We start from the raw sequence: 26,613 nt of genomic DNA, 5'->3' as shown, positions 1-26,613 counted from the left end.
GCCCAAGGATTTGGCACGGAGACTAAAGCAGCCAGGATCAAAACAGCAAATAGTAAATGACAAGGGTGGAAATGTTGCATGATTGAACCAGGGCCATTCACATCCTTAGCTTTAGCCTTAGCTTATTTTCATTGATTTGATTGCATGGTTTTAGTGTGACGTTGCTGTATGTAATGTATGTAATCTGCTCCATGATGCCTCACTGTAGATGGACTTCATCATTTACCCCTAACAAATCCACTCTAATATCAAAACGTTGGCACAATTAGACAGGCACAACTTTCAGCCAATCATTAGAGTTTCAACATTACCATTTATGGTCGATTTAATCTTTCTAAAAGTACGCGTCCAATTGCAGTGCGAGACAGGAGAGGTTCTTCTTAAATTTACTTTATAAAGCGTTCAACTTCCTGGATCATGGTCTCCATCAACCAATTAGAACGGCAGAAACACGCATTGTGATTGTGGGCGTGGACCGGGCGTGAGGCGTACTTCGCGACTGCTCAAACGCATGCGCCACAAAGTCAGGGTTGGTTTCAGTGCAGGGTCAGAGGGAACAGCTGCTGTCACTTCAGAAGGTATGAGTGCCTGAGACAAAGTGCGAATGTAGTTTGGTTTGATTCAGTGGATCTTTTCTATAAACGCGCGTGTGTGGCGCGGAAGTCGTTGTGTTTATAACAGCCAAGGCTAAAATTAGCCAGCACTGCAAGTTAGCCCACGCTATAACTCCAACATGACCCTTCATTAGTTGCCAGCTAAGCAGCTCACAACTTGCTCGCTAGCCTTCAGAGAGAGCAGCTAGTGGGGAATGAATGAGCTATTTTGCTGCCCCGCTCCAGTTACCTCTCTGTTCGTCTTGGCGTGCTTAATTTATGGCCATAAGCTAGCTGCTGGCCTGGTGACACAGGCGAAACAACCCGAGACCCAGCTAGTCGTGTGAGCCAGTTATTTGGTGGGAGGGTTAACGCTTAGCTAGTACTCGTGTCTCGTTTTAAACGAAGCCCCTAAACTTATTTTCTATTTCTAGCAGGGAAAGTGTGTGATATGTCGCTGTACGGCATACTATTCACGGCGAGCCTCAACCGCTGTCACAGCCGTTAGCTTACAGAAGCTTCACCTTTTTTCACAGCTGAAAACCAAATAATTCGTGGGTGTTTCCTGCAGCTCCCTCAGAAAGTGTCCTCAGCGAGGAAGCGCAGTTTTGATTTAGCGACAGATAATTCATTTGAAACAACTGCGTTCACTAACCGTTTTTACAGGTCTGTTTAGTTCCGGTGTTGTGCCAAAAAGTGATTTCCGGTGCTTCTTTGTGTTTATGTCTAAAGTCTTTGGTTCTGATACATATTCTGCAGGCAACAGGACTTCAGATGTCGGTTATATTAAAAATAAAGAAATCCTCTGTATCTTTAAGTGTTCTACATTACAGTCAATCCAGTACTGTTTTGGCACTTAAAATATCTTTATATAACTGTCATGGTATATTTGTTACAATTTCTGTGTTGAAAATGGCATTTTTAATTTCAGTGAGATTTTTAAATTCATAAATAATGGATATATAAAAGTTGCTTTGCCAAAACAGATTGCTGTCAAGAGGTAGAAGCTACAATGTTCTGTCTATCTTCAAATGGTTTGATATTATTCATTAAAACATGCAAATACTGTCACTTTTTGTCACATCACTGGTTTTCTTTCAAAGACTTCAGTATTTCTGTTACACCAGCAGCGTTTAAGTACAGATGTCTATAAAGTGCACATAAAGTTATCTGCTGGACAGAGACTTTCACTGTCTGACGTGATGATTATTGATTATATGACTTACAGTTGGAAAAGTACAATTTGGCTGAGAGGCCATACATAATGCATTCTCTATTGTTTAAGAGTATAGACTGTATATTAAAGATGGCTATGAAAGACCTCGTTTCTTGACAACTTTATTTATAGCTTCATATTTATCACAACAAGTTTAATTTATAAATATTTTTTATCCTCAGAGTCAAAATGTAGAATAAATAGAATCATTAGCGTTGTCACAATACTATCGTTACAATACAAACATTTTCAATACCACTGGGAAGATTTTGACTGCTCCATGCTGCAACAATGGAAGTAATGGCGAAGCAGTCAGAGTTAATTTTCCCACTTATAAGTAAAATTTAACAAATAAGAATTTAAGATCAAGTTTAGAGATTTGATTCATTTTACAAATTTAGATAATTTCATTTCAGCTGTGGCCGGTGACAGGGAGGTCTGGGCTTCCCTGCTTAGGCTGCTGTCTGCGCGACCTGACTTCAGATGAGTGGAAGGAAACGCGTGGATGATTTATCGTTTTAATTATGATTGAGTGGTTGTCAGAAATGTTGGTCCAGCGTGATTCATTCTTGAAGAATGTGACTGATGGTGCCTCTGTTTAGAGTTTTTCACATGAAGCAAATCTCAAAGTTAACTTGATATCTGAGTGTTTCTTAGTGCCAGACTAGTCAGCAGGAACGTCGCTGGTTGAAATGCACTTGAGGTTTTTATAATCCCATTTCTTCATGGTGACAGCAGCACGCCCTTTATCAGCAGCTTTGGTAACAGATTTGTTGTACTCGCGGTCAATGCTTTTTTTGTCAACTCGTCTTTCTGATAAATTCCTGTTCTCCGACTCTAACTGGTGCTCTATTGGTGGATAAATACACTGATCGAGACAATATTTTACTGATTAATTTTTTTGCTTCAATGCTTCATTTAATGCACAGCTCTGTAGTGCTCTGTTGTGAACCCATTGTGAGTGTGAGTATTGCACTGCGACTACAAATAGAGCTGCAATAGAAAGGTATCTAGGAGCAGCGTGTGAATAAAAAGCATCACATTAAGCCCGCTCAGCCCCCAGGGTTTAAACAAAAAGCAACATGACATAATAACAGCGAGATAGAGCCATTTTGGGACACATACAGACTATTTAAATAAAGAGTATTTAAAAATAAAAAAAACAGTCTGGATGAAAGACATCCCCTGAATGATGGTGGTGGAAAACCCACTCTAACACACTGGTCTGAAATATTTCTCTTGGTTTAGCATCTGTTGACTGCATAATGTGGGACTGACATCCTTTTAATCCCTGCCACACCAGTCAGTGCCCTAAGGACGGAGAAAAGAAATGTCCCATCACAGAATGAAACTGAGTACTTAGAACAATTCTGGACTGATTAGCAGTGACTCAGTGGGAAAAGTAGACCTGAACCGTGGAAGCTAAATCCCCCCACAGCACTATAGAGTCCTCGCCCTGCAGGTTTAGGCTTTTGCTTGTCATTTGTCACCTGACTTTAGATTTGAAAAACCTAGACTAACCTACCAAGTTGATAACCACCATCACTTGCATATCGCGGTTGTTGGTTGTTGGCAGCACGTAGCTCCAAGCTGTCCCGTGTATGTTGCATTGGCCGTTGCAGGATGGCTCCTTCTGGTCATGAAGGTCTTTGGACTGTGAAGGTATCAGACTGATAAAAGCTCTCTTCTATTGGAATCCATTTGTATTGTGAAAAGTAATGGTTCACTGAGGTTCAAGCTTAGCTTAAAAAACTGATTTGTAATGTGTTGATGTCTCGATACTGTGGAGCAGAGTAACAGTGGTTAATGGTGTGCTCTCTCTGTGTCTCAGCCTGGTTGTCCATCCAGCATCATGGGAAAGAAGAGTCGGGTGAAGACTCAGAAGTCAGGCTCAGGAGCCATGGCTGTGGTTTCCCCCAAGGAGATGATGAGCCTGATTGCTGAACTGTTGCAGAGTATGTTTCCATTCAAAGTGCTCAAATAAAACCATTGTGTGCACGTACACTGCTCCATTATTTTGTGAGTACAACAAATATACCAATAAATCAGGCTATAATAAGGTAAATTATAATATTTTTGATTTACACACCAGTAAAAGTAGAGAAGAGGTCAGTGAGACTGACCCTAGTTGATGTTATGCATTAAGTGTTAAATTTTAACAGGCTCATTTTGCCCTGGTGGGAAAGGATAAAGTAAAAATGGAGATACAGTCGTAAGCATCATCGGATCATTCCACACTGCAATGTTGGGACTTTTGAGGTGCCGTCAAAAGTAAATACATTAGCATACAGACAAGCTGTTTAGCTAATACTAGCTTAGTTGTGTGTTTTGATCAGCTGCTCTAAGTCCTGATAGCTCAATGCATAATGGTAGATGCAGAAAGTAGCCCTGATCCTGCATCAACAGCAGGCATTAGACCAGTGACTTTCTGCAGATGTTCAGCAGCCTTCACGTGCTGATTTCTGCTCTGTGCTTGAGTATTTATTGCTCCTTCTGGTTTCTTGGATAAGGTGGCTGTATCGTTGAAGTGTTGCCAATGTGTTTTCCCAGAATGCAGCAGTGCAGCAGCCTCTGCTGGTAAAGAGTGGGAGGAGTACCTCCAGATAAGAGGCTTGGTGGAAAGAATCCGCAAAAAGCAAAAGGGTAAGTACATGTATAGTATTATGTTAACACATGATTGAGACTTACATACCCATCCCATTGGACTAAATGATAATAATGTTGTGTGTGTGTGTGTGTGTGTGTGTGTGTGTGTGTGTGTGTGTGTGTGTGTGTGTGTGTGTGTGTTCAGGCATGTCCATTGTGTTTGAGGGCAGCAGGGAGGAGCACTTCCCTGACCTGATGTCTTGGGCTAAGGAAAACGGGGCCTCCTGCGAGTGCTTCACTGTGGCCAACTTTGGGAAGGAAGGCTATGGCCTGAGGGCCACCAGAGACATCAAGGTTTCTACTTTGATTTTTTTAGAATTTTGAAGTTACCTCCTGCTTCACCATCACATGAGCAAACATGGGATATTTGATAGAGGAATAGCTTTTTATCCTAGAACTGCCAAAGAGCTCATTTTGAGTCCCAGAACTCAAAAGTAAAACTTCAGTGTCTTTTTTGAACACTTTTGCTCAAATGTATCATATAATTTTGGGTTGTGTGCAATTACAATGTAAAATATTATAACAGAAAATAATAACTGTTGCAAACCTGTAGGTTTTGCAAAAACTTTAGAGAACAAGGGTTCTCTAAAGGAACCAGTTCTCTAGAAGAACTGGTTCCCAGTAGTTCAGTTCCTTGGAATGGTTATTCCGCCCATCAATCCTGGTTATCTGTTCGACTTGCACAAAGGACAGAGCGCAGTGGTAAAGTGCAACTTGAGCTCTTTGAAAGCCCTGCACAGACGGCATGCTAACGCTAAGCTGGTGAAGAAGCCAGAGCGATGTTAGGCGAGTGAGTGCCGACTCCAGCCCAGGGCTCAGACCGTTAACTTCAACAGGTGACAAACTGATGAGCAGTCAGGCTGCAGCCTCATGTTTCTAAAGTAGAATCGATTTACTGTTTGTGCTGGTTTTCGTCTTTGTGTTCATACCTAAATACTGAGAGAAAGATGGTTTATGTCCTCATTGGCATAGAGGTTTGTGTTGGTGTGTGAGGCTGTAGGTTTATATTAAGTGTTAATTATGAGACGATGCGCATGAGCAGCCAGAGATCGAACCATGACACCATCAAACAGTTCTGATTAGTACTCATCACTCTACCTTTAGAGCTATACCCACCCGAATCAGCATCGCTCAATTCATATCATTTCCCATCCCTATACTGGTTACCCAGTAACATGTCATATTTACTCACAGCAGCTTTCATATCACATGTGTCATGTGACAGGGGTCAGGATGGCTAAAGTTAGCACATGGAGATTGATGGATGAACATATAGGAGACTGTAGTTATTACATGGCTGATATTGAACCACATCACAGGGGGTTGACAAATGAGTGGAGAGCTGGCTGCTGGTTCGTGGCTGTGCAGAGCAATGGGAGCGTGTTGGCTGTCCAGAGTGTGGAGAAGGAACCTGAGCAAGTAACGGTGAACTCCAGAGCACAGCAGTAGAGTCGGTTATGACAGTTTGCTGGTAATGACTGTATTTGTTTTAGCATGCCTTTACTGTTTCCTTTATCTGGGGCAAGTGTTGGTTATGCATCCATCATTTTTATGCAAAAGGTGTTTATGGCATCATGGCTTCACATCTTTATGCCACACTTGGTTTGTTTAGCAAACTTGTATTGCCAAATCGGAGCAGTCAGTGCCAGGGAGATGGTGCTACTTGGATAACTGTGCAGCAGACACAGATATCCCTGAAAGTAGCAGGTTAGGCCGACCTGTCTGCACCCCACAGGCTTTCAGTACATCAGTGTCAAATCCATTTTAAAATCAGAAGTTGATAAATACTCTGACCTCTTGGAAGAGGCTGACCATGTGATCTGTTGTGCTCACTACTATTTACTGTGTGGTTTACAGGCAGAGGAACTATTCCTGTGGATTCCCAGGAAGATGCTGATGACAGTGGAATCGGCACAGAACTCTATACTGGGTAAGAAATGAAGTTATTTACAACTCGTAGCTCATTCCATACAGTTGTACACATTAAGAGGGCATCGCAGCACGCCAGATCTCTTCCTCTGAAAAGTAATCTGCAGTCAGCCTGTGGGGCTGCTGCAGGACTCATGCTGGGTCAGTACAACAGGAGAAAACAAAGACGTTGTTGGACAGGCCAAGCAGTGGAGAGGAGACATGTCGCAGACACGATGCATGTTTGATTTGCTGCAGTAAATACTTTTCTACAATCTGTAATCAGACGACAGAACAACACAAAGGTTTTTATTAGTCAGGTTTCATTTTTGCCACGTTCATAGATCTTTTTGATGTTTTATTTTACTTATTCTAACATCAGTGCACATATGTAGAAATCATTGTAATAACACTGTGATATGAAGGGTGTATCCTTTTTTAACTAAAGGCCATCAAAGCTCGCGGTGCATTTAAAACACAGGTTATACGCTGTGCCCCTCCAGACACGTGGCACATGTCCGTGTGACAGGCTCGTCCCGTGCTGTGGAGTCACTGCAGCCATCGCTGCTGTCAGCAGAGTGAGACGTCACATTCCCCCTCTCTCTCTTTGTTTTGGTCCTTACTGGTAAACGGCTGTGGAACTGAAGCACTCTGAAACTGGCTCATTGTTTGAATACACCTTAAAGCACCATGAACAAGAAGTTTTTGCTCCTTGTATTCACTGGCATCAAACCCACCAAAGCACATTGCTGGGTGCTGCTCACTGGAGTTGTTGCCACCAGTTCAGCCACAGTTTCCGTCAAGATGCAGCAATGTTTAAATCGTTGTTACGGAAGAGAAAAAAATCACAGTGTAACGTGTTAATCTCACGGTAGTTTACTTATATTATTATAAGCCTTTAAAAATGTTGGAATTTAAAAAACTGAATAAATAAATGCATAAAAATATGATTGCTGGTCATATGACCCTGTGACCTCTTTATGGCAGGTCCTTTGTATAGCCAGGATCGGATCCTGCAGGCCATGGGGAATGTGACGCTGGCCCTCCACCTGCTATGCGAGCGAGCCAACCCTGCTTCCTTCTGGCTACCATACATCCGCAGTCTTCCTCAAGAATATGACATACCTCTGTACTACCAGCAAGAGGACGTGCAGCTCCTACTGGGCACACAGGCGGTGCAGGATGTCCTCAGCCAGTATAAAAACACTGCACGCCAGTATGCTTACTTCTACAAACTGGTACAGGTGGGCAGATACACCAAACAAGACACAGGTTGTCAGCAAGTATCAGTGGGCACTCTGAACATAATTGAATCTTAACCTGATATTGAAGCCTGACGTCTGGTAAATGGTACAGTTTGCTATTTTTTAAAGGAAGGTTGGAGGTTGATTACTGGGTCAACTGGTGGCTTTATTACTGCCAGTTTGAAGGCCCATCAGTAGACAAAGACTGAAGATGAATTAATAGTAGGACAACTTTGACCAATCATATAGGAGTGTGGTCCAATGGAGACGGAGAAGGAATTCTCAATCAGCTGGAGTGAGACTAGATGCCAGTAGTGTTACAAGTAGCTGTACGTAATGTGTCTATGATTATGACTATTTTCGTTTTGTCTAATGGTTAAAATGTTATTGTGAAAATGAAGTAATTACTGATTAAGGTTAAGGTGATGCTTGGCTCAGTAGCGCTTCGACTCTTTGCCGGCCTGGCTCCAGTGATGGGAGGAAGGTTGTTCAGCCAGTACGATGTTGCTGAGAGCTTACTTAACAAATGATTTCTCAGGTTAAATGAAGATAGTGAGATGGGCTGCATGTTTTCAGAGGAGCCACAGGATCCAGGGTCACAGGGAGGATGGAACATTATTATGAGTTACTCTGTGGGAGCAGAGTTTGGGTAGCTGCTCGTATTGTGATGACACATGGAGTCAAAGATTTGCATCCTTGAACTTGAGCACAGCACTTTCAAAGAGACATCTACTGTAATAACACAAACTTTACAGAAGCTTGAGCTGCAAATCGTAGGACTGCAGCTCTGCTTCCTCTCAACTCAAAATGTTCTCAGAGGGTTGAATGAATTTGGCTGGGAATGAGAGCCGCTCCACCCAAAGTGGGATGGGCGGCGTCTCCTCTAGCAAGAGCCAAAAAGAAATGTTCACCTGCTCAGTTTGGGGAGGGGGCCCAGTTGGACCAAGGTGTCCCAGCAAAGTGCCAGTTGAGTGTAGCAGGCTTGTCATGTTGCTGTCCCCACCGCGACCAGGAGAGGGAGGCATTGTGTCAGGATTGACATGGAGAACAAACCCAAACATCTAAAATTAGCAAAGGAGTTCCAGATGGGGCCGAACCACAGATGGGCTCCTGTCGTCACAGACGAACTACGGATTATGATCTGATATTTTCCCTTCTTTGGAATTCAATTGGCTTATGAGCTTCTAATCAGACTGTGATGGGTGGAGGAGGATTTTTTTATTTTATAAATCAAAACCAGCACAATCTTTTTTTACAGTAAGGAGAAAGATTCGGTTTGTGAACGTGTGAAGATCACACACTGGCTTTTTCTGTCCAGTTTAATGTGCCAACAAATTGAGTGAGATGTAGAGAGTGATTATATGATGAAATGTTGCTTAACAGCCTCAGACAACAGATAGTGGGATGCTAATCTGAAAATATGCTAATGTTCCATTATTAATCTCAATCATGGTGAAATGCCAGCTCAGCTTTGATCAGGACTTTCCACGGTTCTCTCTGAAGTCGGCCTCTTCTTCTTAAGGCAACAAAAGACCGCTTTTTCAAACGTTTCTTTGAGGTGTGTGTTAAATTGGATGACATACAGGAAATACAGTTCATTTTGCATAACGACAGCAGGTATGAATGAGAGCTATATGTGGCTGAATCATTTGTTTCAGATGCACATATAATGGCGTGTCCCTGTTAGAATGACTGTATATCTTTATTGTTGAGCACAGTGATGGAGAGATGAAAACTCCTCCACACTGACGAGAGGGACTGATTCAAGTCATTAAGAAACTTCAGAGGAACTAAAGGTTATCGTTTAAGTTGTTGAGTTTAGGGTGAACTTGGTTTGTCACACACTGCTTCTGTGTTTTACTTTGGTTTCTGTTAAATAATGGCATGAAACTATGAGGTCCAATGTCATGTGTGGTTGATCTGAGGTTGTATCTACCTAACTGTAGACTCTGGTAAGGACCTGGTGATCTTTTTACTTGCCAGGAAAAGATCAGCAGGTCCTTTACACGGGACCAGGTAGGCTTGGACAGCCTTTTTCCATTTAATAAATGAAATCATCATTTGAAAACAGCATTTCATATTTACTTAATTGTTTCTTTATTTGACTAAAACGTGTGACAAACATGCAACAAACTGAGAAATCATGAAAGGGGCAGGATGTCCCCCCTCGTTCTCCTCTCCTCATACCCAACAGTCACAGGCAGATGGCTGCCCCTCTCTGATCCTGGTTTCTTCCTGTGCAAAGGGAGGCTTTCCTGTCACCAGGTGCTCGGTCACAGGGGCTGGTCTAATTGTTGGGGTTCTTCCTCTTATGTTTTAGGGTTTTTAGTTGTGTTGATTTGGTGCTAAATGAAAGAAAATGTATGGTATGGTTTTCTGTGCACTGTAAGGTCAGAGCAACAGTGTACAACTGCAGGGTCTGTATTAAAAAAGAAAAGGGGGGAAATGCTGGAGCTACTCTGAACTTGACTTTATCAGGAGGAGAGGTTGTGCACGCACGCCTGCCTCAGGGTAAAATGGTGTGTGTGGTCACACCGTTTTACCCTGCATGCAGTGACACTGATTCATCCCTACAGATGAATTCACAGAGCCGTACTTGTCAAGTTAAAGAAAGTTCTTCCCAGCCGCTCCTCATAAATCAGCCAGCTTGATGAATTGACCAGTGTTATCCATTTGCATATACATCAGTCTGAGCGTAGAGCTCATAAATGCTGTTAGTATCACAGTTTGTCTGTAGAGTTCACCTGAAACAGCCAGTGTCCCTCTACAAACAAGTCTTTAGCCGCCATTGTGAAGTGCTGCCCAGCTGTTGGTGGTTGTGTTGAAGCATCACCACCTTTATTTTTAGTGGTCACAGCAAGGAAGTACTACATATGTAGAATCACAGTTGTAAGTAAGTGTTGAGTTAAATTAAGATTGCAAACAAAATCATCTTTTTAAATGGGAAATTTATGTCTATCACCATCTTTGCTGTTGGTCCTCACACACATGCACACTCTACATTAGTGTGCCTGCGTGTATACATGCTTGGATATGTGTCTGTATGTATAATAGTAAACACACACTTTCCAAGTTTTAGGATCATTCCAGCGCATCTCTAATGAAAACTGCTTTTCATATCAGCCGTGGAGTGTTGTCATTACCCTGCAGTGCTCACCTGGGTTCGTGATAACTCGACAACAAAGTGGCATAGAAGCTTTAAATTGATACTACAGGTGTATCTACTGAAAATGTCAGACGAGTTTGAATCTCAGTGACCTCGAGGTCAAGGTCAGAGGTCAAGTTTTCTGAAAATCTCATGAATGCAATAACTGCAGAACAACATAGGATTTTGAAATTGATACCAGATGTAAATGGCAGCTACATTGTAGCCACAGCCACCCTGGGGCGCACTGACAGAGGCGAGGCTGCCGGACACTGGCGCCACCGGGCCCTCTGACCACCACCAGTAGGCAACGGGTGAAGTGTCTTGCCCAAGGACACAACGACCGAGACTGTCCAAGCCGGGGCTCGAACCGGCAACCTTCCAACTCTTGAGCCACGATCGCCTGTGTAGGTGTATCTACTAAGAGGGTGACACCAGTATCTGATATTTCCCATGTTTCCCATGTCCTAGGCCTGCTCAGGGATACCCTCGACAAGGCCCAATGCTGTATTTGGTGATATGTTAGCAGAGCGTCTCTGACATTAGTACATATGCGCATGCATATATCCAACACGCGGGGCAGAGGGACGGTGGGGGTGAATGTGGGCGGTGTATGTGTTGTGGGGGATGGGGGTTTGGGATTGAGGAAGGTACATTCAGGTCAGTTCAAATCCGATGTGACAAGCTAATTTTCCAGCCCGGTCATCTGAGGAGGAGGAGGGAGTGTGTGTGTGGTGCATGGTGTGCTAGGATGGATCAGATGAGAGGACGCACCTCCATGAGCCATCCTGGCTCAATCGTCAAGCCAAAAGGAACCAGAGCTGTTGCTCTTTTAGTTATGCTGCAGAGACGCTAATCCGTTTGCACCGCTACATCGCAGGGACTTTGTTTCCAAAGAAATTTAAGGCCCTAATTATTAAAACTGGCCTTGGATTAAACTATAGTTAGGCTGAGGTTTAAAGAACTGGGCCTAGTATTGAGGGTAGCTGTCAGAAAAAGAGTGAAACGATGTAATGTTGTCTGCAGTGATGGACTCATGACGGTTGATGTTGAGTTCACGTGAATGTTGATCATCGTGGAAAATGGGAATGTGGTTCAAAACGGAAATGGAACAAATATTTATGTGACCAGGAATGAAAACGAACAAAGATACACAGCAGCTTCATTATTGTCCAGGATTTAAACTGTTTTAATAAGTAAAAATATTTTCAAGAAACAACGTTAAGGCTAACCGGTGGATTCTTCTGTATCAGTGCAGGTAGCCAACGACAGCAAAACTACTGACTGCTTAATAGAGTGGACAGTATACTGTGTTTTGGGGTTTGTTCTTCTTGTAAGTCATTGCTGCAGGCCGGGACATTCCAAAGTGATCCCTGTTAGACGGATCTTCAGGTCCTAATTTTCCACCAAGTCATCGGTTCTGTTACTGGTCAGAGAACTGTGGTGTGGTACCGTCTGTACTGCAGTACACATCCTGTAAAAACTTCCTTTATTTGACTTCAGACAGCATGAAGTCTATGACAGTTTTAAAGCCATGCTCCATGCTTTACAATGGCCTTAATGCCTGTAGTGTTTCATGTCCACTTTAACAAGATCCAAATGCACCAACTCGTTATGAAAAGGTCATCATCAAAGAGGACGTGAACATGCTTTTTAATGCTACTTTGGACCTTTTTAACATGTGAGTCTGTAGCAACTGGCTCTGTTTTTGGAGCCAGCCTCACTTTTAGTTTGATGTTATCTGTTGTTTAATATTACAAAAAAGTATACTGTATGTTGGTGTCACTTAGCTTCCTGGTGGAGCAGGTGACTGTATGTCACAAGGCCTCAATGCCGTGGCCTGGGTTCAGTTTGACCCAGAGACCTTTGCTGTCTCCCCTCACTGTCTCACTGTCTCACCGTCCCACCACACTTTCCTGTTTTAAAATAATAAATAAAAAATGGTGTTAAAAATGCCCCGAAAGTGTCGACGTAGTGTTTTCAGTATTCAAATGGATATTTTATTGATCACGTTGGACAACAGACCGCAGGGTGCTGAGTCGTGTGCTTGGTCCGTTCTTCAGCAGCACTGTAAACTGGTAATGATGAGAATGTGTTACTTTGTAACCTCAAGCTGTGTTTCTTTGGACTGTAAGCCACACTGTTGGTAAAACATCAGAGCTGTTACACCAGCAGAGCCACCCCTCACTGAGCAGCTGTTTGGTCTTCGAGTTGTTCTTACTCTTTGGCCTTTCGTTCGTATTCCTTCATTTTCGTCACGAACTCCACTGAATTGAACGGTTTGCAGCTGTGCAGGTGGTGCAGGTGGTGCCTGTGGCTTTGGTGGAGGAATCTGTGGCATCCATGGACACAGACACTTAGACAGGCACTGATTCAAATTACCCAAATTGATGAGACAGACTTACGACGGCTGCTGGCCACACCAAATTAGGCCGACAGAGATATATGTGTGGGGTCAAGTGTCCACTAAGAGACCACACACTGACACACACCCCTGTTGTAGCCATGTATTGTTTGACAGGCCTCTCAGGCGAAAACACACACACACACACACACACACACACACACACACACACACACACAGTTTTGTGATTATTTTGTTCTTATTCCCATCGTGTCCACCTTCCCCAGACTCATCCCACTGCCAGCAAGCTGCCCTTGAAGGACTGCTTCACATTTGATGACTACAGGTCAGTGCGTAGCAGCGGTTTACATGTTTGTTTACCTTCTCCAGACTCTAGCCTGTGAATAGCAAGCTTTATTACAGCTCTGTTGTGACTTTTATGTACTAACCTTCATTTTGGTGGTAGAGAATCACTATGAGATCCACAGGCAGGGTTGTAACATAACTACACTCACAGTCAAGGTGGACATGTTTATAGTAATGGGCTGTATATAGTGCTTTTATAATCTTACTGACCATTTGAATTGCTTGACCTAGCTCACATTAAATTTATTATTACAATCATTAACCTCGTATGCATTTCTTTGGGCCATGGGAGGGAGGCAGAGCACCCAGAGAGCACCTATGCTCTCTGGGATGGAAACGTCACACAGAGAGGACCCAGCCAACTGTATTTTGAACCAGTGATCTCCTTGCTGTGAAGCCACAGTCCTAACCACTTGTAACCCTAAACACTACTTCTGGACAATTGTAATGAATTATTATGAGGTTGATTCAAAATGCTGCAGTGAGAGTACTGACAGGGAGAAAGAGAGAGCTTGTTGTTGGCTTCTGTGTTCATTGGCTCCCTGTTAAATCCAAATTTAAAGTCCTGCTCCTCACATACAGGTTCTTGAATAGTCAGGCCCCCGTCGTAAAGAGCTCATAGTACCATATCAGCCCAGTAGAGCACTGAATGCTGACTTACGTCTGGAGCCTAGGATATTTAAAAGGCAGAGCCTTCAGTTTTCAGGCCCCTCTTCTGTGGAACCAGCTTCCAGTTTGGATTCGGGAGACAGACACTATCTCTACTTTCAAGATTAGGCTTCAAACTTTCCTTTTTGCTAAAGCATATAGTTAGGGCTGGACCAGGTGACCCTGAATCCTCCCTTAGTTATGCTGCAATAGACGTAGGCTGCCGGGGATTCCCATGATGCATTGGGTGTTTCTTCTTCTTCTTCTGTCAAAGGTTTCTTCCTGTTAAAAGGGAGTTTTTCCTTCCCACTCTAACCATAGTCTTTGGTTTTCTGTATTGTTGTAGGGTCTTTACCTTACAATACAAAGCGCCTTGAGGTGACTGTTGTTGAGACTTGGCTTCATATAAATAAACTAAAAATCAAAATCAAATCCATCCTGGGCTTAATTTAATGTCATATAACTTGTTTTAAGATTCTCTTCTGCCAATGATCAAAGTACTTTGTGGCAAATAGGACGTCTGTCACTAAGGATGTAGATCAGGCCAGTTACTAATTGGAAGGTTGGTGGTTAGATCCCAGGTTACTCCTGCATGCTCAAGTTTCCTTGGGAAAGACCCTGAATTGGAGTGTGGATGTATGTGAATGTTAGATTAGGTGTAGAAAACCGTGTTTGTATAAATGGGGGATGAGGCGTGTTGTATGTAAATCTCTTGAATTGTTCTAGTGGAGTAGTAAAGCACTGTGTAACTGACAGTCTGACTGATCTCCGTATTAGAACGAGAAACATGTTTGTTTGATTAACAGGTGGGCCGTATCCTCTGTGATGACCCGTCAGAATCAAATCCCTACTGAGGATGGCAGCCGGGTCACCCTGGCCCTCATTCCTCTCTGGGACATGTGCAACCACACAAATGGACTGGTGAGCGCACACACACACACACACACACACACTTGTATACTTTCCAGGAAATTGATTCTGTCCATTGGATGTTACCATTCATGTGAAAAGGGAGATGCCATCTCTGAATTGCAGAGTGTCTGTCACCATCGTACGATGCTTTAGGTGCAGCTATTCCCCAATTCTGTGTGAATGGTGCTCATAGCCATTGATCAGTGGCTACGAGTACCACTCTGCATTTAAGTTTTATCTGGTCGTTAAGTGATGGCATGACGAATCCTACTTCTGGGCCTAAAGTAGTCTGTGTTTAAAATGGCTTTTGTGTTGTTAACATGTTTAATGTTTTGTATTTTCTTCTATTTAATCTCAAAAAGCTCCTAAAACAGTCAGTGATCACTGTTGACCTCCCTCGGCTTTTATTACCGCTAATCATTTATTTAAGCTCAGTTTTTAAAACCTTAGGATGTAACTACAGCCCAGCCCATGCAGCAGTATATGAATGACTAACCTCGTATTGTGGATGGATTATCTCAGTTGTTCTCCTGGCTGAAGTTTGGTCCTTTTACAGCATCCTGCCATGCGATTACATTTGTTCCTGACCACCGAGAACACTCACGGTAACTTTTATCGAGTGGAAAAAAAGTTAGCTTGTTTATATTATGCTAACATAGCTGTGTCGCTAGCGGTCACGTAGCACATCATTATATAGCAGCTAGCCCAACTCCAGTAACCCTACAAACGTCACTGCTGTTTAGTTTTCTGTCTTCATTTATGTTGGAAGTGATAGCAGAGCTGTACGTTTTAATTTGTTTCCAAAACCCCGCAGTCAGGACATGCTGTATTGTATTTAGATAGAAGCTAGCGAGCTAACTCCCTGCTAACTTCTAACTCCGTTAAATGTCATAAATTCCGTTTTCATGGATGCCTGGATGTTAAACTCAATTGTTACACCTGGTAGAGCAGAACGCTGATCATTTTATTAAAGATGAAAGACTTTAGACAGTTTTTCAACTCTCAGTAATGCCACAGTGATCGTTTGATATATAGACCTGCAGTAGAGTTTAGACCCAGACACGGCTAGTGACGTCAGACTGAACAACCGGATTGAAGGGTCTTTACCTTAAAATATGTAGCATCTCTCGGCAATTTGATTTTATATACATGGAATCAAATTGAATAATCTGCATATTAATGATTATGAAGTTGACCTCAGTCAGTGGTGCTATTTTTGTCATCATGCAAATGTACCGTGGATAAGGTTGGGGACAGCTGCAGTCAGCTGAGACTGAAGAGTTACTGAAAACACATCCAGATAAACAGAATCAACTTTCTGGGATTTCTTACCTGGATGATTGAGGATACATCAACACACTTGTGTTGTAACCTGATTGTTTAGCACAGGGTAAATATTCTGACACGAAACACTCTGTGCTCTTCCCTCATGTGATAAAAATTATAAGCAGTATGTGGTTTCATTTTCAGCAAGTTGGAAAACATTCTGCTGAAATGAAAAACTAGAGATGCAGTGTTTTAAGCATTTAATTTTTTTCTTTTTTTTCTTTTTTTTTACATTTAAGGTCATCAAACAAATATTGGAAATATTTGTTTGATGAGTAATATTGCAAAAGATAACCCAAATAAATAGTTTACAGTAAAAACTGGAGATTTAAATAATTTTATTGAAGGAAATGTTATCTAGACCTACCTGGCTTTATATGAAAAAGTAATTGCACCTTAAACATAGTAATTGCTGGTGCCGCCCTTGGCTGCAAAAACTGTAAACAAGTATTTGCGAAAACGAGCAACGGGTCTCTCGCATCGCTGGGAAGTAATTTTGACCCACTTTTCTTTGCAGAATCGTTCAAATTCAGACAAACTGTGGAAGGGTTTTGAGGATGAATAACCTTTTTCGGATCATGCCAAAGCATCTCAATGTGATTTGAAACAAGCCTTTTACTCCACCACTCCAAAACCTTAAATTTGTTCAGTCTTTGTCTGACTGGACATCAGCAGGGCACAAACCGATGGCCAGCCGTTCTCCTTCAGCATCATCTGGTATTGAGCAGAATTCATGGTTCCATCAATTACAGCAAGTCGTCCAGGTCCGCAAGTAGACCGCCAAAGTAAAGACGATGCACCACCTGGCCCCGCCTATATATTCTGTCCAATAAAAACTATGAACAGAACGTCCACCACCCTCCGCAAATGAGTCTGACTTACTGCCGACAATATGAAGCTTTGTTCGTACAGGACCTGAATAAGTACGCACTCTGGCATAGACTTGCCCTGGTTGGCTGAGAAGTGTGAAAGCGTTTTTCTTTTCTTTTTCCCCCCTACAGTTGGAGCACACACCCTTCTTAAGTAGGGTAACCACCACCCCCGTCTGCCAGTCCTAAAGGACAAACACATGTAGTGTTGCAGAGCAGTGCCAGCCAGGGTAGGCCTGCAACATCCAAAGGCTTCAGGGGTGAATCTCAAACAGTTGCACAGTGGCAGGGCCCCCGGGGTGGCTCAGTACGTTAGTGATTTCAGCTCTGTGACAGGCAAGTCCACTCCTCAGACTTCGAGGAGATCCTCAAAGTGTTCCTTCCACGGCCCGACTATATCATCAGTGGAGCGTCCCACTGCTACTGTAAACAGTGTGTAAAATACCGCCTCCCCCTCTCGACTTGTCTGAAGAATCACTTTGAGGCCAGCTGAAGTCTTGTTCCGTAGTTCCACTGAACTCCTCCCACACCCGAGTGTTGTGGAAAATACTTTCTCATTTCACTGCATATTCAGTCTTGGATGGCAGTTTATTGGGGTATTGTCTCTTAATTTTTATTTCTAAGTGAGCTTTTCCTTGAAGGACCTCTGGTTACATCCATCTAGCTCATGGGAAGCAACCCAATAGCATGATGTTATCATATTTTACTGAAGTTTTTTTTACATCAAACTGAAGGTTTTTCTTTATATTTACCTTTAAATGCAAATTGGCAAACTTCAGTTTTAGTCCCCTTTCCTGCATTTGTCTATGACCTATAGATTAGCATTACAGTGTGTGGTGGCAGTGTAACATTACTGCTTGGGAAGAGTGTGGACTGTGGGCCCTCACATGTCAGACTTTCTCTCTAAACTGAGATTATTAAGTCAAATATGTTGCAGCTTGCTGACATTTGGAGCCACAGCAAAAGCTCTGACTGGATACGTCCTGCTGCAAATCCATTTGGTGAGGGCTGCGTTGATGACATTACTTTTAAACTTGCAGATCACCACCGGATACAACCTAGAGGACGATCGCTGTGAATGTGTGGCACTGCAGGACTGTAAGGAGAACGAACAGGTGACGAGATCATCACTTTGGTCTTTGTGTCTCATGTCTATGTACACAAGAAAGCCTCAGATATAGAAGTTCAGTTAGACTCAGTACAAACTCTATGTGCCTTTTTTATATCGCTGTGCTGCCATTTTATCTTCCATCAGCAGAAATTTGTATAATATTTTAGTTGTTGTTGTGTAGTGACAGCACCTGAAGTCTGGAAATGAACGCTAACAACATGTGACTGAGAGTTGTCGCCAAGAAGGCGTCTGATGATGATTGTCAGTGATGCAGCCACAATCCTGTGTGCACATTGTTTCAGTATTCTGAAAATAGTATGTTAACAGTATATTTTATGTTATTAAATTCAGTTCAGCACCAAATGACAACAACACTTGCTTCGTTCTAATGTAAGTTAATGACCAGAGAACACTCCAACAAATGGATGAGCCCATAGGAGCACGCGCTCTGCTCTGCACATGAGCAGTTAGCAGTTTTACAGCTACTCTTTCATGAATCCTTAAAAGGAAAGTTGGAAATGAACCTGTAATTAGCTAAGACAGGTCAAGTGATGGCTTAATTACCACCAGCCCGAATAACTGAGCTGTCACTCAATAACAGAGATTGATCATATTTAAGATCGGATCAAGTGCCATGCTTCAGTCTTAGTCTTCAGCCAATGCCTGTCTGTGTGTTAGCCCTGCGACACACCCGTGTGCTCGGCCTTTCGCCCTGTGGTAGCTGGAATGGGCTCCAGCCCCGGCGACCCTGGTGAGGATAAGAAGATGGATGGTTTTTGCCATTTTTATGGCTGAGGGGCGAGCAAAGAGGCGGGCAGGCAGCGTGGACACCCAATAGTGTGAATGCAAAAACGAGGTGACAGTCATCTGACATTCATGCCGTCTACCAAAAGTCTCGGGCGAGTTTGAATCTCGGTGGCCTTGAACTCAAAATGGCAGTTTTCTGAATACACGGAGGATTTTGACATAACACAGGTGCATCAGTGTTTGTTTTTTCATTGTAGCATTCATATGAAGCATCTTGACGCGGCTGCTGTTGTGATTTGGGGCAATACAAGTGAAACTGACTTAAATTTTAAGAATTACAAGCAAACAAGTAGCTTAGAAATAAGCTGACTAAAGCAAACATATTTCTAACTGTTGAACTCCTTAAGATATATGCCAAGTTGGATATACTGCGTTCATACTGCTAGCATGTATAGATCCTGCTCACTACGGGCAGGACTTTGTAGAATCTGACCACATGCTCTTTCCACAGATCTACATCTTTTATGGCACGAGATCCAATGCCGAGTTTGTGATCCACAATGGCTTCTTCTTCCAAGACAACGCCCACGACCGGGTGAAGATCAAGCTTGGTGTTAGTAAAAGTGAACGCCTTTACGCCATGAAGGCTGAAGTTCTGGCGAGAGCCGGCATCCCAGCGTAGGTTCAACCGCTCGATCAGCAGATCTCTGCACGCTTTAATATGGGTCAAGAAGAGCTCCGGGCTCACTATAAACTCATGTAGATGCACTTCTGTCTTCCAGCAGTAGATATTTCCACCAATTAGGCTCCTCTTTGCTATAATTAAAGCACATAATGTAAATGTTGCAGCCCCCCCCCCCACCAAGTTTCAATTTACTATCCACCCCAACACTTTCATCACCAAGAAGCTTAATCAGTTTATCATTAGCTTCTTAATTTTATGCAGCATTCTCAGTGCAGCATTTTTAATCAGACGCCTTTAATCTCTTATTGATGGCAGCCTAAATCTCAAAAGTGGAAATTAAGTGAAACAATCCACGTTGTTGCTGGGGTGATATGCTCGTAGATGGTTTTCAAAGGGACGAGTCACAGACTTTGTGTCGGACCTCGGTGACATGTGGAGTCGCTGCTGTCATCACTCTTTTCCTACAACATGAAGATCAGTCTGAGCAGGTATTTTAAGTGGCAATAACAACCTTTAAACACGCTGCAGGGCGCAGACTGAGGCTTCCTTAGCTGGCTGCACTCCTGCTTCTGCAACGTTGGGGGATAATTTAATAGGAAGAGTAGGGAGGCAGCTGTAATGCATTTGTTGGTTGTAATAATGCTGACCCTGTGCTGCTCTGATCGCCACATCGATCACTTTGTTGAGGCAGGGAAATATTGTCACTTAAGGTCTAATATAGCCGTGTTTTCTGGCCTCCTGCTGACTTTCACAATCCACAGGAATACTGGAAATTGCAGTTATTAACATTATTGTTCAGAGGCCAATGGAAAAATCAGATCTGCGAGTACGAGGTGAACTGCAGGCAGATGTCAGGCTTGCAGGGATTTTGTGAAGGCTCACATGTGGACATCCATTAGTTTTTAGAGCCTGTTCTACTTTTCCCTTTCTGTCAAACTAACGGTGGTCTGTGTTAAACATGGCTGCAGATTCAAAGAGTGAGGTCAGTGTGAAGCCACCAAGAGTTCAGGTTCAGAGTGCTATAAATACTCAGTTTATCCCTGATGTGGTCCCCTCAGGTGCTCAACAACAGGTAGCCCAGCCCACCTGTTGGTGGAAACCTTTGGTTTACATTTCTCTCAAAGGGAGGGGAGCTAACAGACAGTGGATGAATTACAGGCTGCATCAGTGCTGGGGATGAGATTCTAGTCTTTAGCTGTGCACTCCGGAGCCTGAACGAGCCACTGCTGGTCATTTTTACGTAAGCTGCCTCACCAGCTGTGTCTGCAGAGCACTCACTTTCAACAAGGCGTTCGTGGACAGGCATGCAGAACATATTTCTCACATTATACAGGCTGGCTCTGTGGTTTGCACTATTATTAGGACAGCTTCAGATGTTCAGATGGATATTTGTCTGAAGTGTCAAATACAAAGCATCAGGAAATGGTTAGCCAAGGTTAATTCTGATCATATGTGAACATGAAACGCACGACTTATGGTTTTCAAATTGATACCATAAGTGTGTCTAAGTTTCCTGAATGTCTTGTGAGTGAGAGGGATGTTAAAAGCAGCGGTGAACCTGCTGGAAGGCTCAGAGGTAGCTCTGTCGTCCCACGGTGTTGTTGGGTGAACAGCTTTTGGCACTTCTGTGTTGGTTTTATGTTTTTCAGCCCAACACGATGCTGCTTCATTCACTGTCTTGTTAATGACATTGATTTGGATGAGATCGATATAGTTATCTTTACTAGTTACTCATTGCAGTGAAGTTACAGGATGTATAGCTCAGTACCTCTCTCACTACACCATCCAGGTCATGTGCTCTCTTCTTGTAGTTGAGGTTTTTAACATTGAATTAAAAACACTCTTAATTAATTTTCCGGTTAAATTGTGGAAAATAAGAATCAGGATTCTTGTTTTTTCATCACCTGCCACTGCATGAAATGGTATTTTGTACTGTGGAAGCTGTCCCGTATTCTGGGAAGCAAATGGTACAACTGTTGCTTTAAGAACTTGTGTGCAGAGCTGTGGTGTTGCTATGGTTTAATAACTCTTTATTCTGCTGTCTTTCAGCTCCTATGTTTTTGCCCTTCACTGCAATGAACCCCCAATTTCAGCCCAGCTCCTCGCCTTCCTAAGAGTCTTCTGCATGACGGAGGGTAAGGCGCCGACACATTCCCAAAGTGAGATGAACCCAGACATCCTTTGACCTTTGGAGCCTGCCTCTTACTACTTGTCTTCTGTGGCCCTGCATATACTAACATGTGCGTAATTTCAGATGAACTGAAGTACTACCTGCTCGGAGAGCGTGCCATCAATAAGATCTTCACCCTGGGCAACAGCGAGTTCCCTGTGAGCTGGGAGAACGAGATCAAGTTGTGGACATTCCTCGAGACTCGGGCTGCTCTTCTACTCAAGACATACAAGACCACGTCAGAGGTCAGTGTGGCGGAGGTTTAGGCTAAAGCTTCTCCGTATTTCAAAGGCAAAAATATTTCCTGTGTAGCCTTCTGAATAGCAGACGTGTTTTTATTCTCTCCTGTTTTTCAGGAGGACCGCTCCATGCTGGAGAAGCCTGATCTGTCTCTTCATTCCCGCATGGCTATCCAACTCCGCCTGGCTGAGAAGCAGATCCTAGAGAAGGCGCTGGCTTGTGGCCGAGCCAAACGTCTGTATTTCCAGAAAAACCTGGAGGAGGGGGCGTCGCTGCCTTGTTATGAGGAAAGCGATATCGCTTTGCTGGAGAATACTGAAGCGGATGCAAAACTTCCAGTTATCCTGCGTAAGGTGGAGGAAGGCCAGGAGATCCAGGTGGATGAGGACAGCCCTCTCCTGAATGGGATGAAGGTGGTGTACGGGACTAATGCAGAGGCTAATGGAGAACGAGATCAGGACGATAACGTCAGCACAGATGTTAACTCTGCTTTGGCCTCGATGGGAGGTTCGAGCCAAAGGGAGGAAGCTAACCCAAGTGCCAGTCGAACTGAAGACGAACCCAAAGAGAACACTGTTTAAATAATTCCAGTAACTGCCACACTCCATGCTGTTTATTTATTTTTGTGTCTCTCCAAGGACTCAGAAAAATAGCTGAAAAAAGAAATTGAATTAAAAGTCATGGAACTTCTGTGTGTGTTCATCTAGTGTGGCTTTTGTTAGTGCTTGGTTGCCTTCCAGGCTTCTATGCAGAAGATATTTTTATTACACTGGAGTTTTAGTTCCCTTTGAAACACAGGTGTAAACTGAAAGTGCATGTGGGAAGAAACCAAAGGGACAACAGCACCTCGAGGCGACTGTTGATTTGGCACCGTTTAAAATTGAACAGGTTCTAGAAAAAGGAGGAAAAGGTTTTAGCTGAACATCTCTACAAAGCCAAACTCTGCCTGTGATGTGAATGTGTTGGTGTGTGTGTGCACCACTCTGTCTGGTTAATGGCAGAACGCAGAATGCTCTGTAGCTGAGTCAGGTGTTCAAAATGACACGCTGATCTGGAAGTTTTGCATTGGAATATTATTTAGCATTTTAAGGAGTAACTAAGTAACCTGTAGTGTAAGCTGCACTGATTAGGAGTAGTTGTGGCTGCAGTGAGAACTACATGATGAAGGCGTACAGCAGCAGCGACTCGGTGAGACGCAGGGAACGCCTTTGGAAGCTTTTTCTTCACCCGCCTTAAAAATGTGCTCGTCCAATCACTGACATGTGACAGGTGGAAACGAAGAAGAGTGTGTCGTTCTCTAGGTCGCCATTGATTGAAGGAGTGGCCTCAGTAACTGTGTCTGCGCTGGTCACGACTGAAAGTCTGACACGCCTGCAGTGTAACACTGTGGACGTCGGGGCTTACCCCACTGGTGATTTCAAGCTGACTGAATGTGGCAGCTCTGTAGATCTTACAGGGATGCAGACCGAGGCCTCAGAACCTGTTTGGATGAATCCGTTCTGGATAAACGCTGCACAAAGATGTTGGACGTTACCTAGCAACTTCTTTGCATCAAGCTCTGGCAGTTGTATCTTATTTTCAACATGTCTTCCTCGGTACATTTCTTGGTTCCTATTAAAAATGAAAGCACATACAGTTTTTCTCAGTCATTTCTTTGGAAGTGGAAACAGATAAAATGCTGTTAGAGTTAACAGCGCTATTATAGTTGCAGACTAAACATAGCTTGTCAGTGTTTACCACAGAATTGGATTGAAGTTATACCTGTGATGGAGACACCAACAGGACACGCCCACTTTGTTAAAGAAATACATGCTACTGCAAAGAGTTTTGGAACAATATTGGCTCATCCCTGATCCAGATCAGCCTCAGGTTCTGCTGTTACAGTCAGCAGAGCTAAAGAGAGGATCAGCCTGACACTGGAGAAACAGACCGATGAGCTGGTTAGTGGCAAATTTCAAAAAGCAAAAGCACCATTCTTTCTGAAAGCTAAAGTAACCCTGCAAAATATACATTCATATGCTCGGGGATCCCACCCAAGTTTATATTTAGCAAGCAAACACAGTTAAGGGAGCAGATGATGTGTGCCGCCGTCATCCTGGGAGGCTTTGTGCCATTAAAGCCTAAATAAATTCAAACCTCAAAATCATTAAAGATGTTCTTTATATGATCATTCCAGCCCTGAACAAAACCAGCTCAAAGATAACCGTGACACTCACGCCCATGATGGATATATGTAACCTGCTGACCACAGCCTCTCCATACATACCACTGTGTACATGCACTACAGTTGGTATGTTGTGAGCCTGCGAAAAAATGAGCACCAGACCCCTTTGAAATGTGTTGATTGGGCATTTCCAGCTTTTTTTTTTGAGTCACTAATCATGTCAGCTCAACAGAAGTCTGGATTTAAAGGACGGGTGTAGCCGTCATGATGTTGCCCACTGGTTGGGGAACTCTGCCTTTGGAGTTCTTTAGCTTTACATTTGTAGGGTGGGGTGCTGAGTTATCGTTTTTAGTTTGTTTAGTCTCCTGCAGTCACTAATTGTACAGGTGCAAGACACAAATGTCTGCTAATCAGTGCCAAACAGATCAAAATCTAGAATTTAACAGAAACTGAAATAAACCTTTTGGATTAAAAAAAACTGCTCCATCAGCAGAAACACTGTGGAGAGGGTTCAGTGACTGATATCAGTCGAGGTGAAGCAATTGGTAAATGGACACAACTTGCCTCACGCTCCAATGGATGCATCATAGAGCAGCTTAGGGTTGGGATTTCGCCCAAGGATATTTGGCATGCAGACTGGAGCAGCCAGGGATCGAACCACCAACCTTCCAATTAGTAGGTGACCTGCCAGCCTGATTCTATCAGTCAAACTGACCATGCTCCTAACTTGTTGAATACTAACCTTTGGAGCAGCTGCAAGTGTCCAGAAGTTGATCTAATGAACTGTAACAGTTATGAAGAGTGAAATTAGCTATAAAACAGCTGTTTCAGGCTATAAACACATCATTTTCTTCGCTGTAGCTAAATATTTGATGCAAGCACCAACCTTCAACATTGAGCTTCCACAACAGTTCCTAATCCTGTCTAAATGGCCAACTTTGCAATAAAATAAAAATCATATTCATGGTCCAAAAACTGATTTTGGCCTCCGTGGAGAGTTTGCCTCTTCAAAGCAACTGTGTGGTTGGTGAATACATTGATTTTTATGAATAACAGGATAAATACACTGGAATGAAAAATGAAGCCAACGTGTTCATGCCAAAAACTCCGCTCACGTTACTGGACCTGTGTGTCAGCTGTTGTGTTGAGCTACATTTAATGGAACTGACCAATAATATCAACTGCTGTGAGGTGCAGAGTGTCCAAGACACTTTTGCAATTGGTGCAGTTTGTATTTTATTGGTGTGCTTTTTAGCACTGATTGCATTTATGTGTGTATATGCATTGCACTTGTACAGCGTATGAATTTGGTTTGCTACAGAAAGCACAGCTTATAAAATGCTAACAATGAGTCCAGAGACCAGTGGTTGTCACATGTCTTCAGTAACGGTGGGTGGTTTTAACACTGGAGTCTATAAGGATACAAGCTTGTGGAGTCAGCAGAGGACCAGAGGTTTTTGAGCTTGACTGAATTTGTTAGCTAATATATAAAATGAACAGAACGGGAGGGATTTTATTTTTAAGCAGATTTATTTATCATATTTACAGCTATTAATATGTACTGTCTGCCATTGTAATGATCTGTTGTGGCTGATTGAAGGTGGGAGAGCACAGTCCCGGCTTTAACCATAGGCTCAACTATTCGTCTCCTGCCTGGGTATGTTGTTTTCAATCCACAGACACACGGTCAGCAACTCCTCAGTTTGCTTGTGTTGTCTCTCTTTCCTTGCCCCTGGATATATCAGGAATTCATAAAAGTAGCATTATCTTCAATCATTAAATTTAAGGCAACTACATTCTGATGTGCTTCCTTCATAATTCATGTCTGTCTAAGATAAAAACTCTTTAATGCAGCGGTCCCCAACCCCCGGGCCTCGGACCGGTACCGGGCCGTGAGAGTTGAGGCTCAGGTGTGAAATGTATGGCTTTCAGGGTTTTATCGGTTTTCAGCGTTATTTTGTTATCGTTTTTATCGTTTACTCGGTTTTCTTGGGTCTTTTCACGTGTGTTATGAATAAATCTTCTTTTTTTGGTACCAGTACTAGTTCTATTTTGTTGTATTTATCCGCGACACCTTAAAGGCCGGTCCGTGAAAATATTGTCGGGCATAAACCGGTCCGTGGCGCAAAAAAGGTTGGAGACTGCTGCTTTAATCACTGGATTTAGTATTATTATGGGCACTGGTTTGGTTGGTACTGTGTAAATGCTGGGAGCTGACCTGGGAACAGCACTCCCAACTAATCTGGACCTGTAAACTATGTAATACCGTGCCTATTAAT

At 43.1% G+C, this 26,613-nt stretch overlaps 1 protein-coding gene across 1 annotated transcript; it reads left to right on the top strand.

Moving 5' to 3' along the window:
• Window positions 1-554: 554 nt before the first annotated feature.
• setd3 (SET domain containing 3, actin histidine methyltransferase) lies at window positions 555-23,815 on the top strand. Its single transcript, XM_085391159.1, has 13 exons — window positions 555-578; window positions 3,641-3,764; window positions 4,360-4,452; window positions 4,601-4,749; window positions 6,313-6,385; window positions 7,351-7,607; window positions 13,384-13,442; window positions 14,917-15,031; window positions 18,258-18,332; window positions 19,587-19,753; window positions 21,810-21,895; window positions 22,015-22,175; window positions 22,287-23,815. The coding sequence occupies exons 2-13, from the start codon at window positions 3,662-3,664 to the stop codon at window positions 22,749-22,751; spliced, it is 1,803 nt and encodes a 600-aa protein (XP_085247285.1). The 5' UTR covers window positions 555-578; window positions 3,641-3,661; the 3' UTR covers window positions 22,752-23,815.
• Window positions 23,816-26,613: the final 2,798 nt, after the last annotated feature.

This window comes from Rhamphochromis longiceps, linkage group LG19, assembly GCF_057381845.1.
Source record: "Rhamphochromis longiceps isolate RC_006_pf linkage group LG19, R_longiceps_female_GT1.1, whole genome shotgun sequence".
In the NCBI taxonomy this organism is placed as follows: Eukaryota; Metazoa; Chordata; class Actinopteri; order Cichliformes; family Cichlidae; genus Rhamphochromis; species Rhamphochromis longiceps.
This window is presented reverse-complemented; position numbering and strand designations above follow the sequence as displayed.

What these genes read in the sequence shown, in the direction of transcription:
- setd3 (XM_085391159.1), top strand. Translation starts at nt 3,662, where the DNA reads ATGGGAAAGAAGAGTCGGGTGAAGACTCAGAAGTCAGGCTCAGGAGCC. An exon ending in GATTGCTGAACTGTTGCAGA is followed by an intron (nt 3,765 to 4,359) that starts GTATGTTTCCAT and finishes GTGTTTTCCCAG; the next exon opens with AATGCAGCAGTGCAGCAGCC. An exon ending in TTCACATTTGATGACTACAG is followed by an intron (nt 13,443 to 14,916) that starts GTCAGTGCGTAG and finishes TTTGATTAACAG; the next exon opens with GTGGGCCGTATCCTCTGTGA.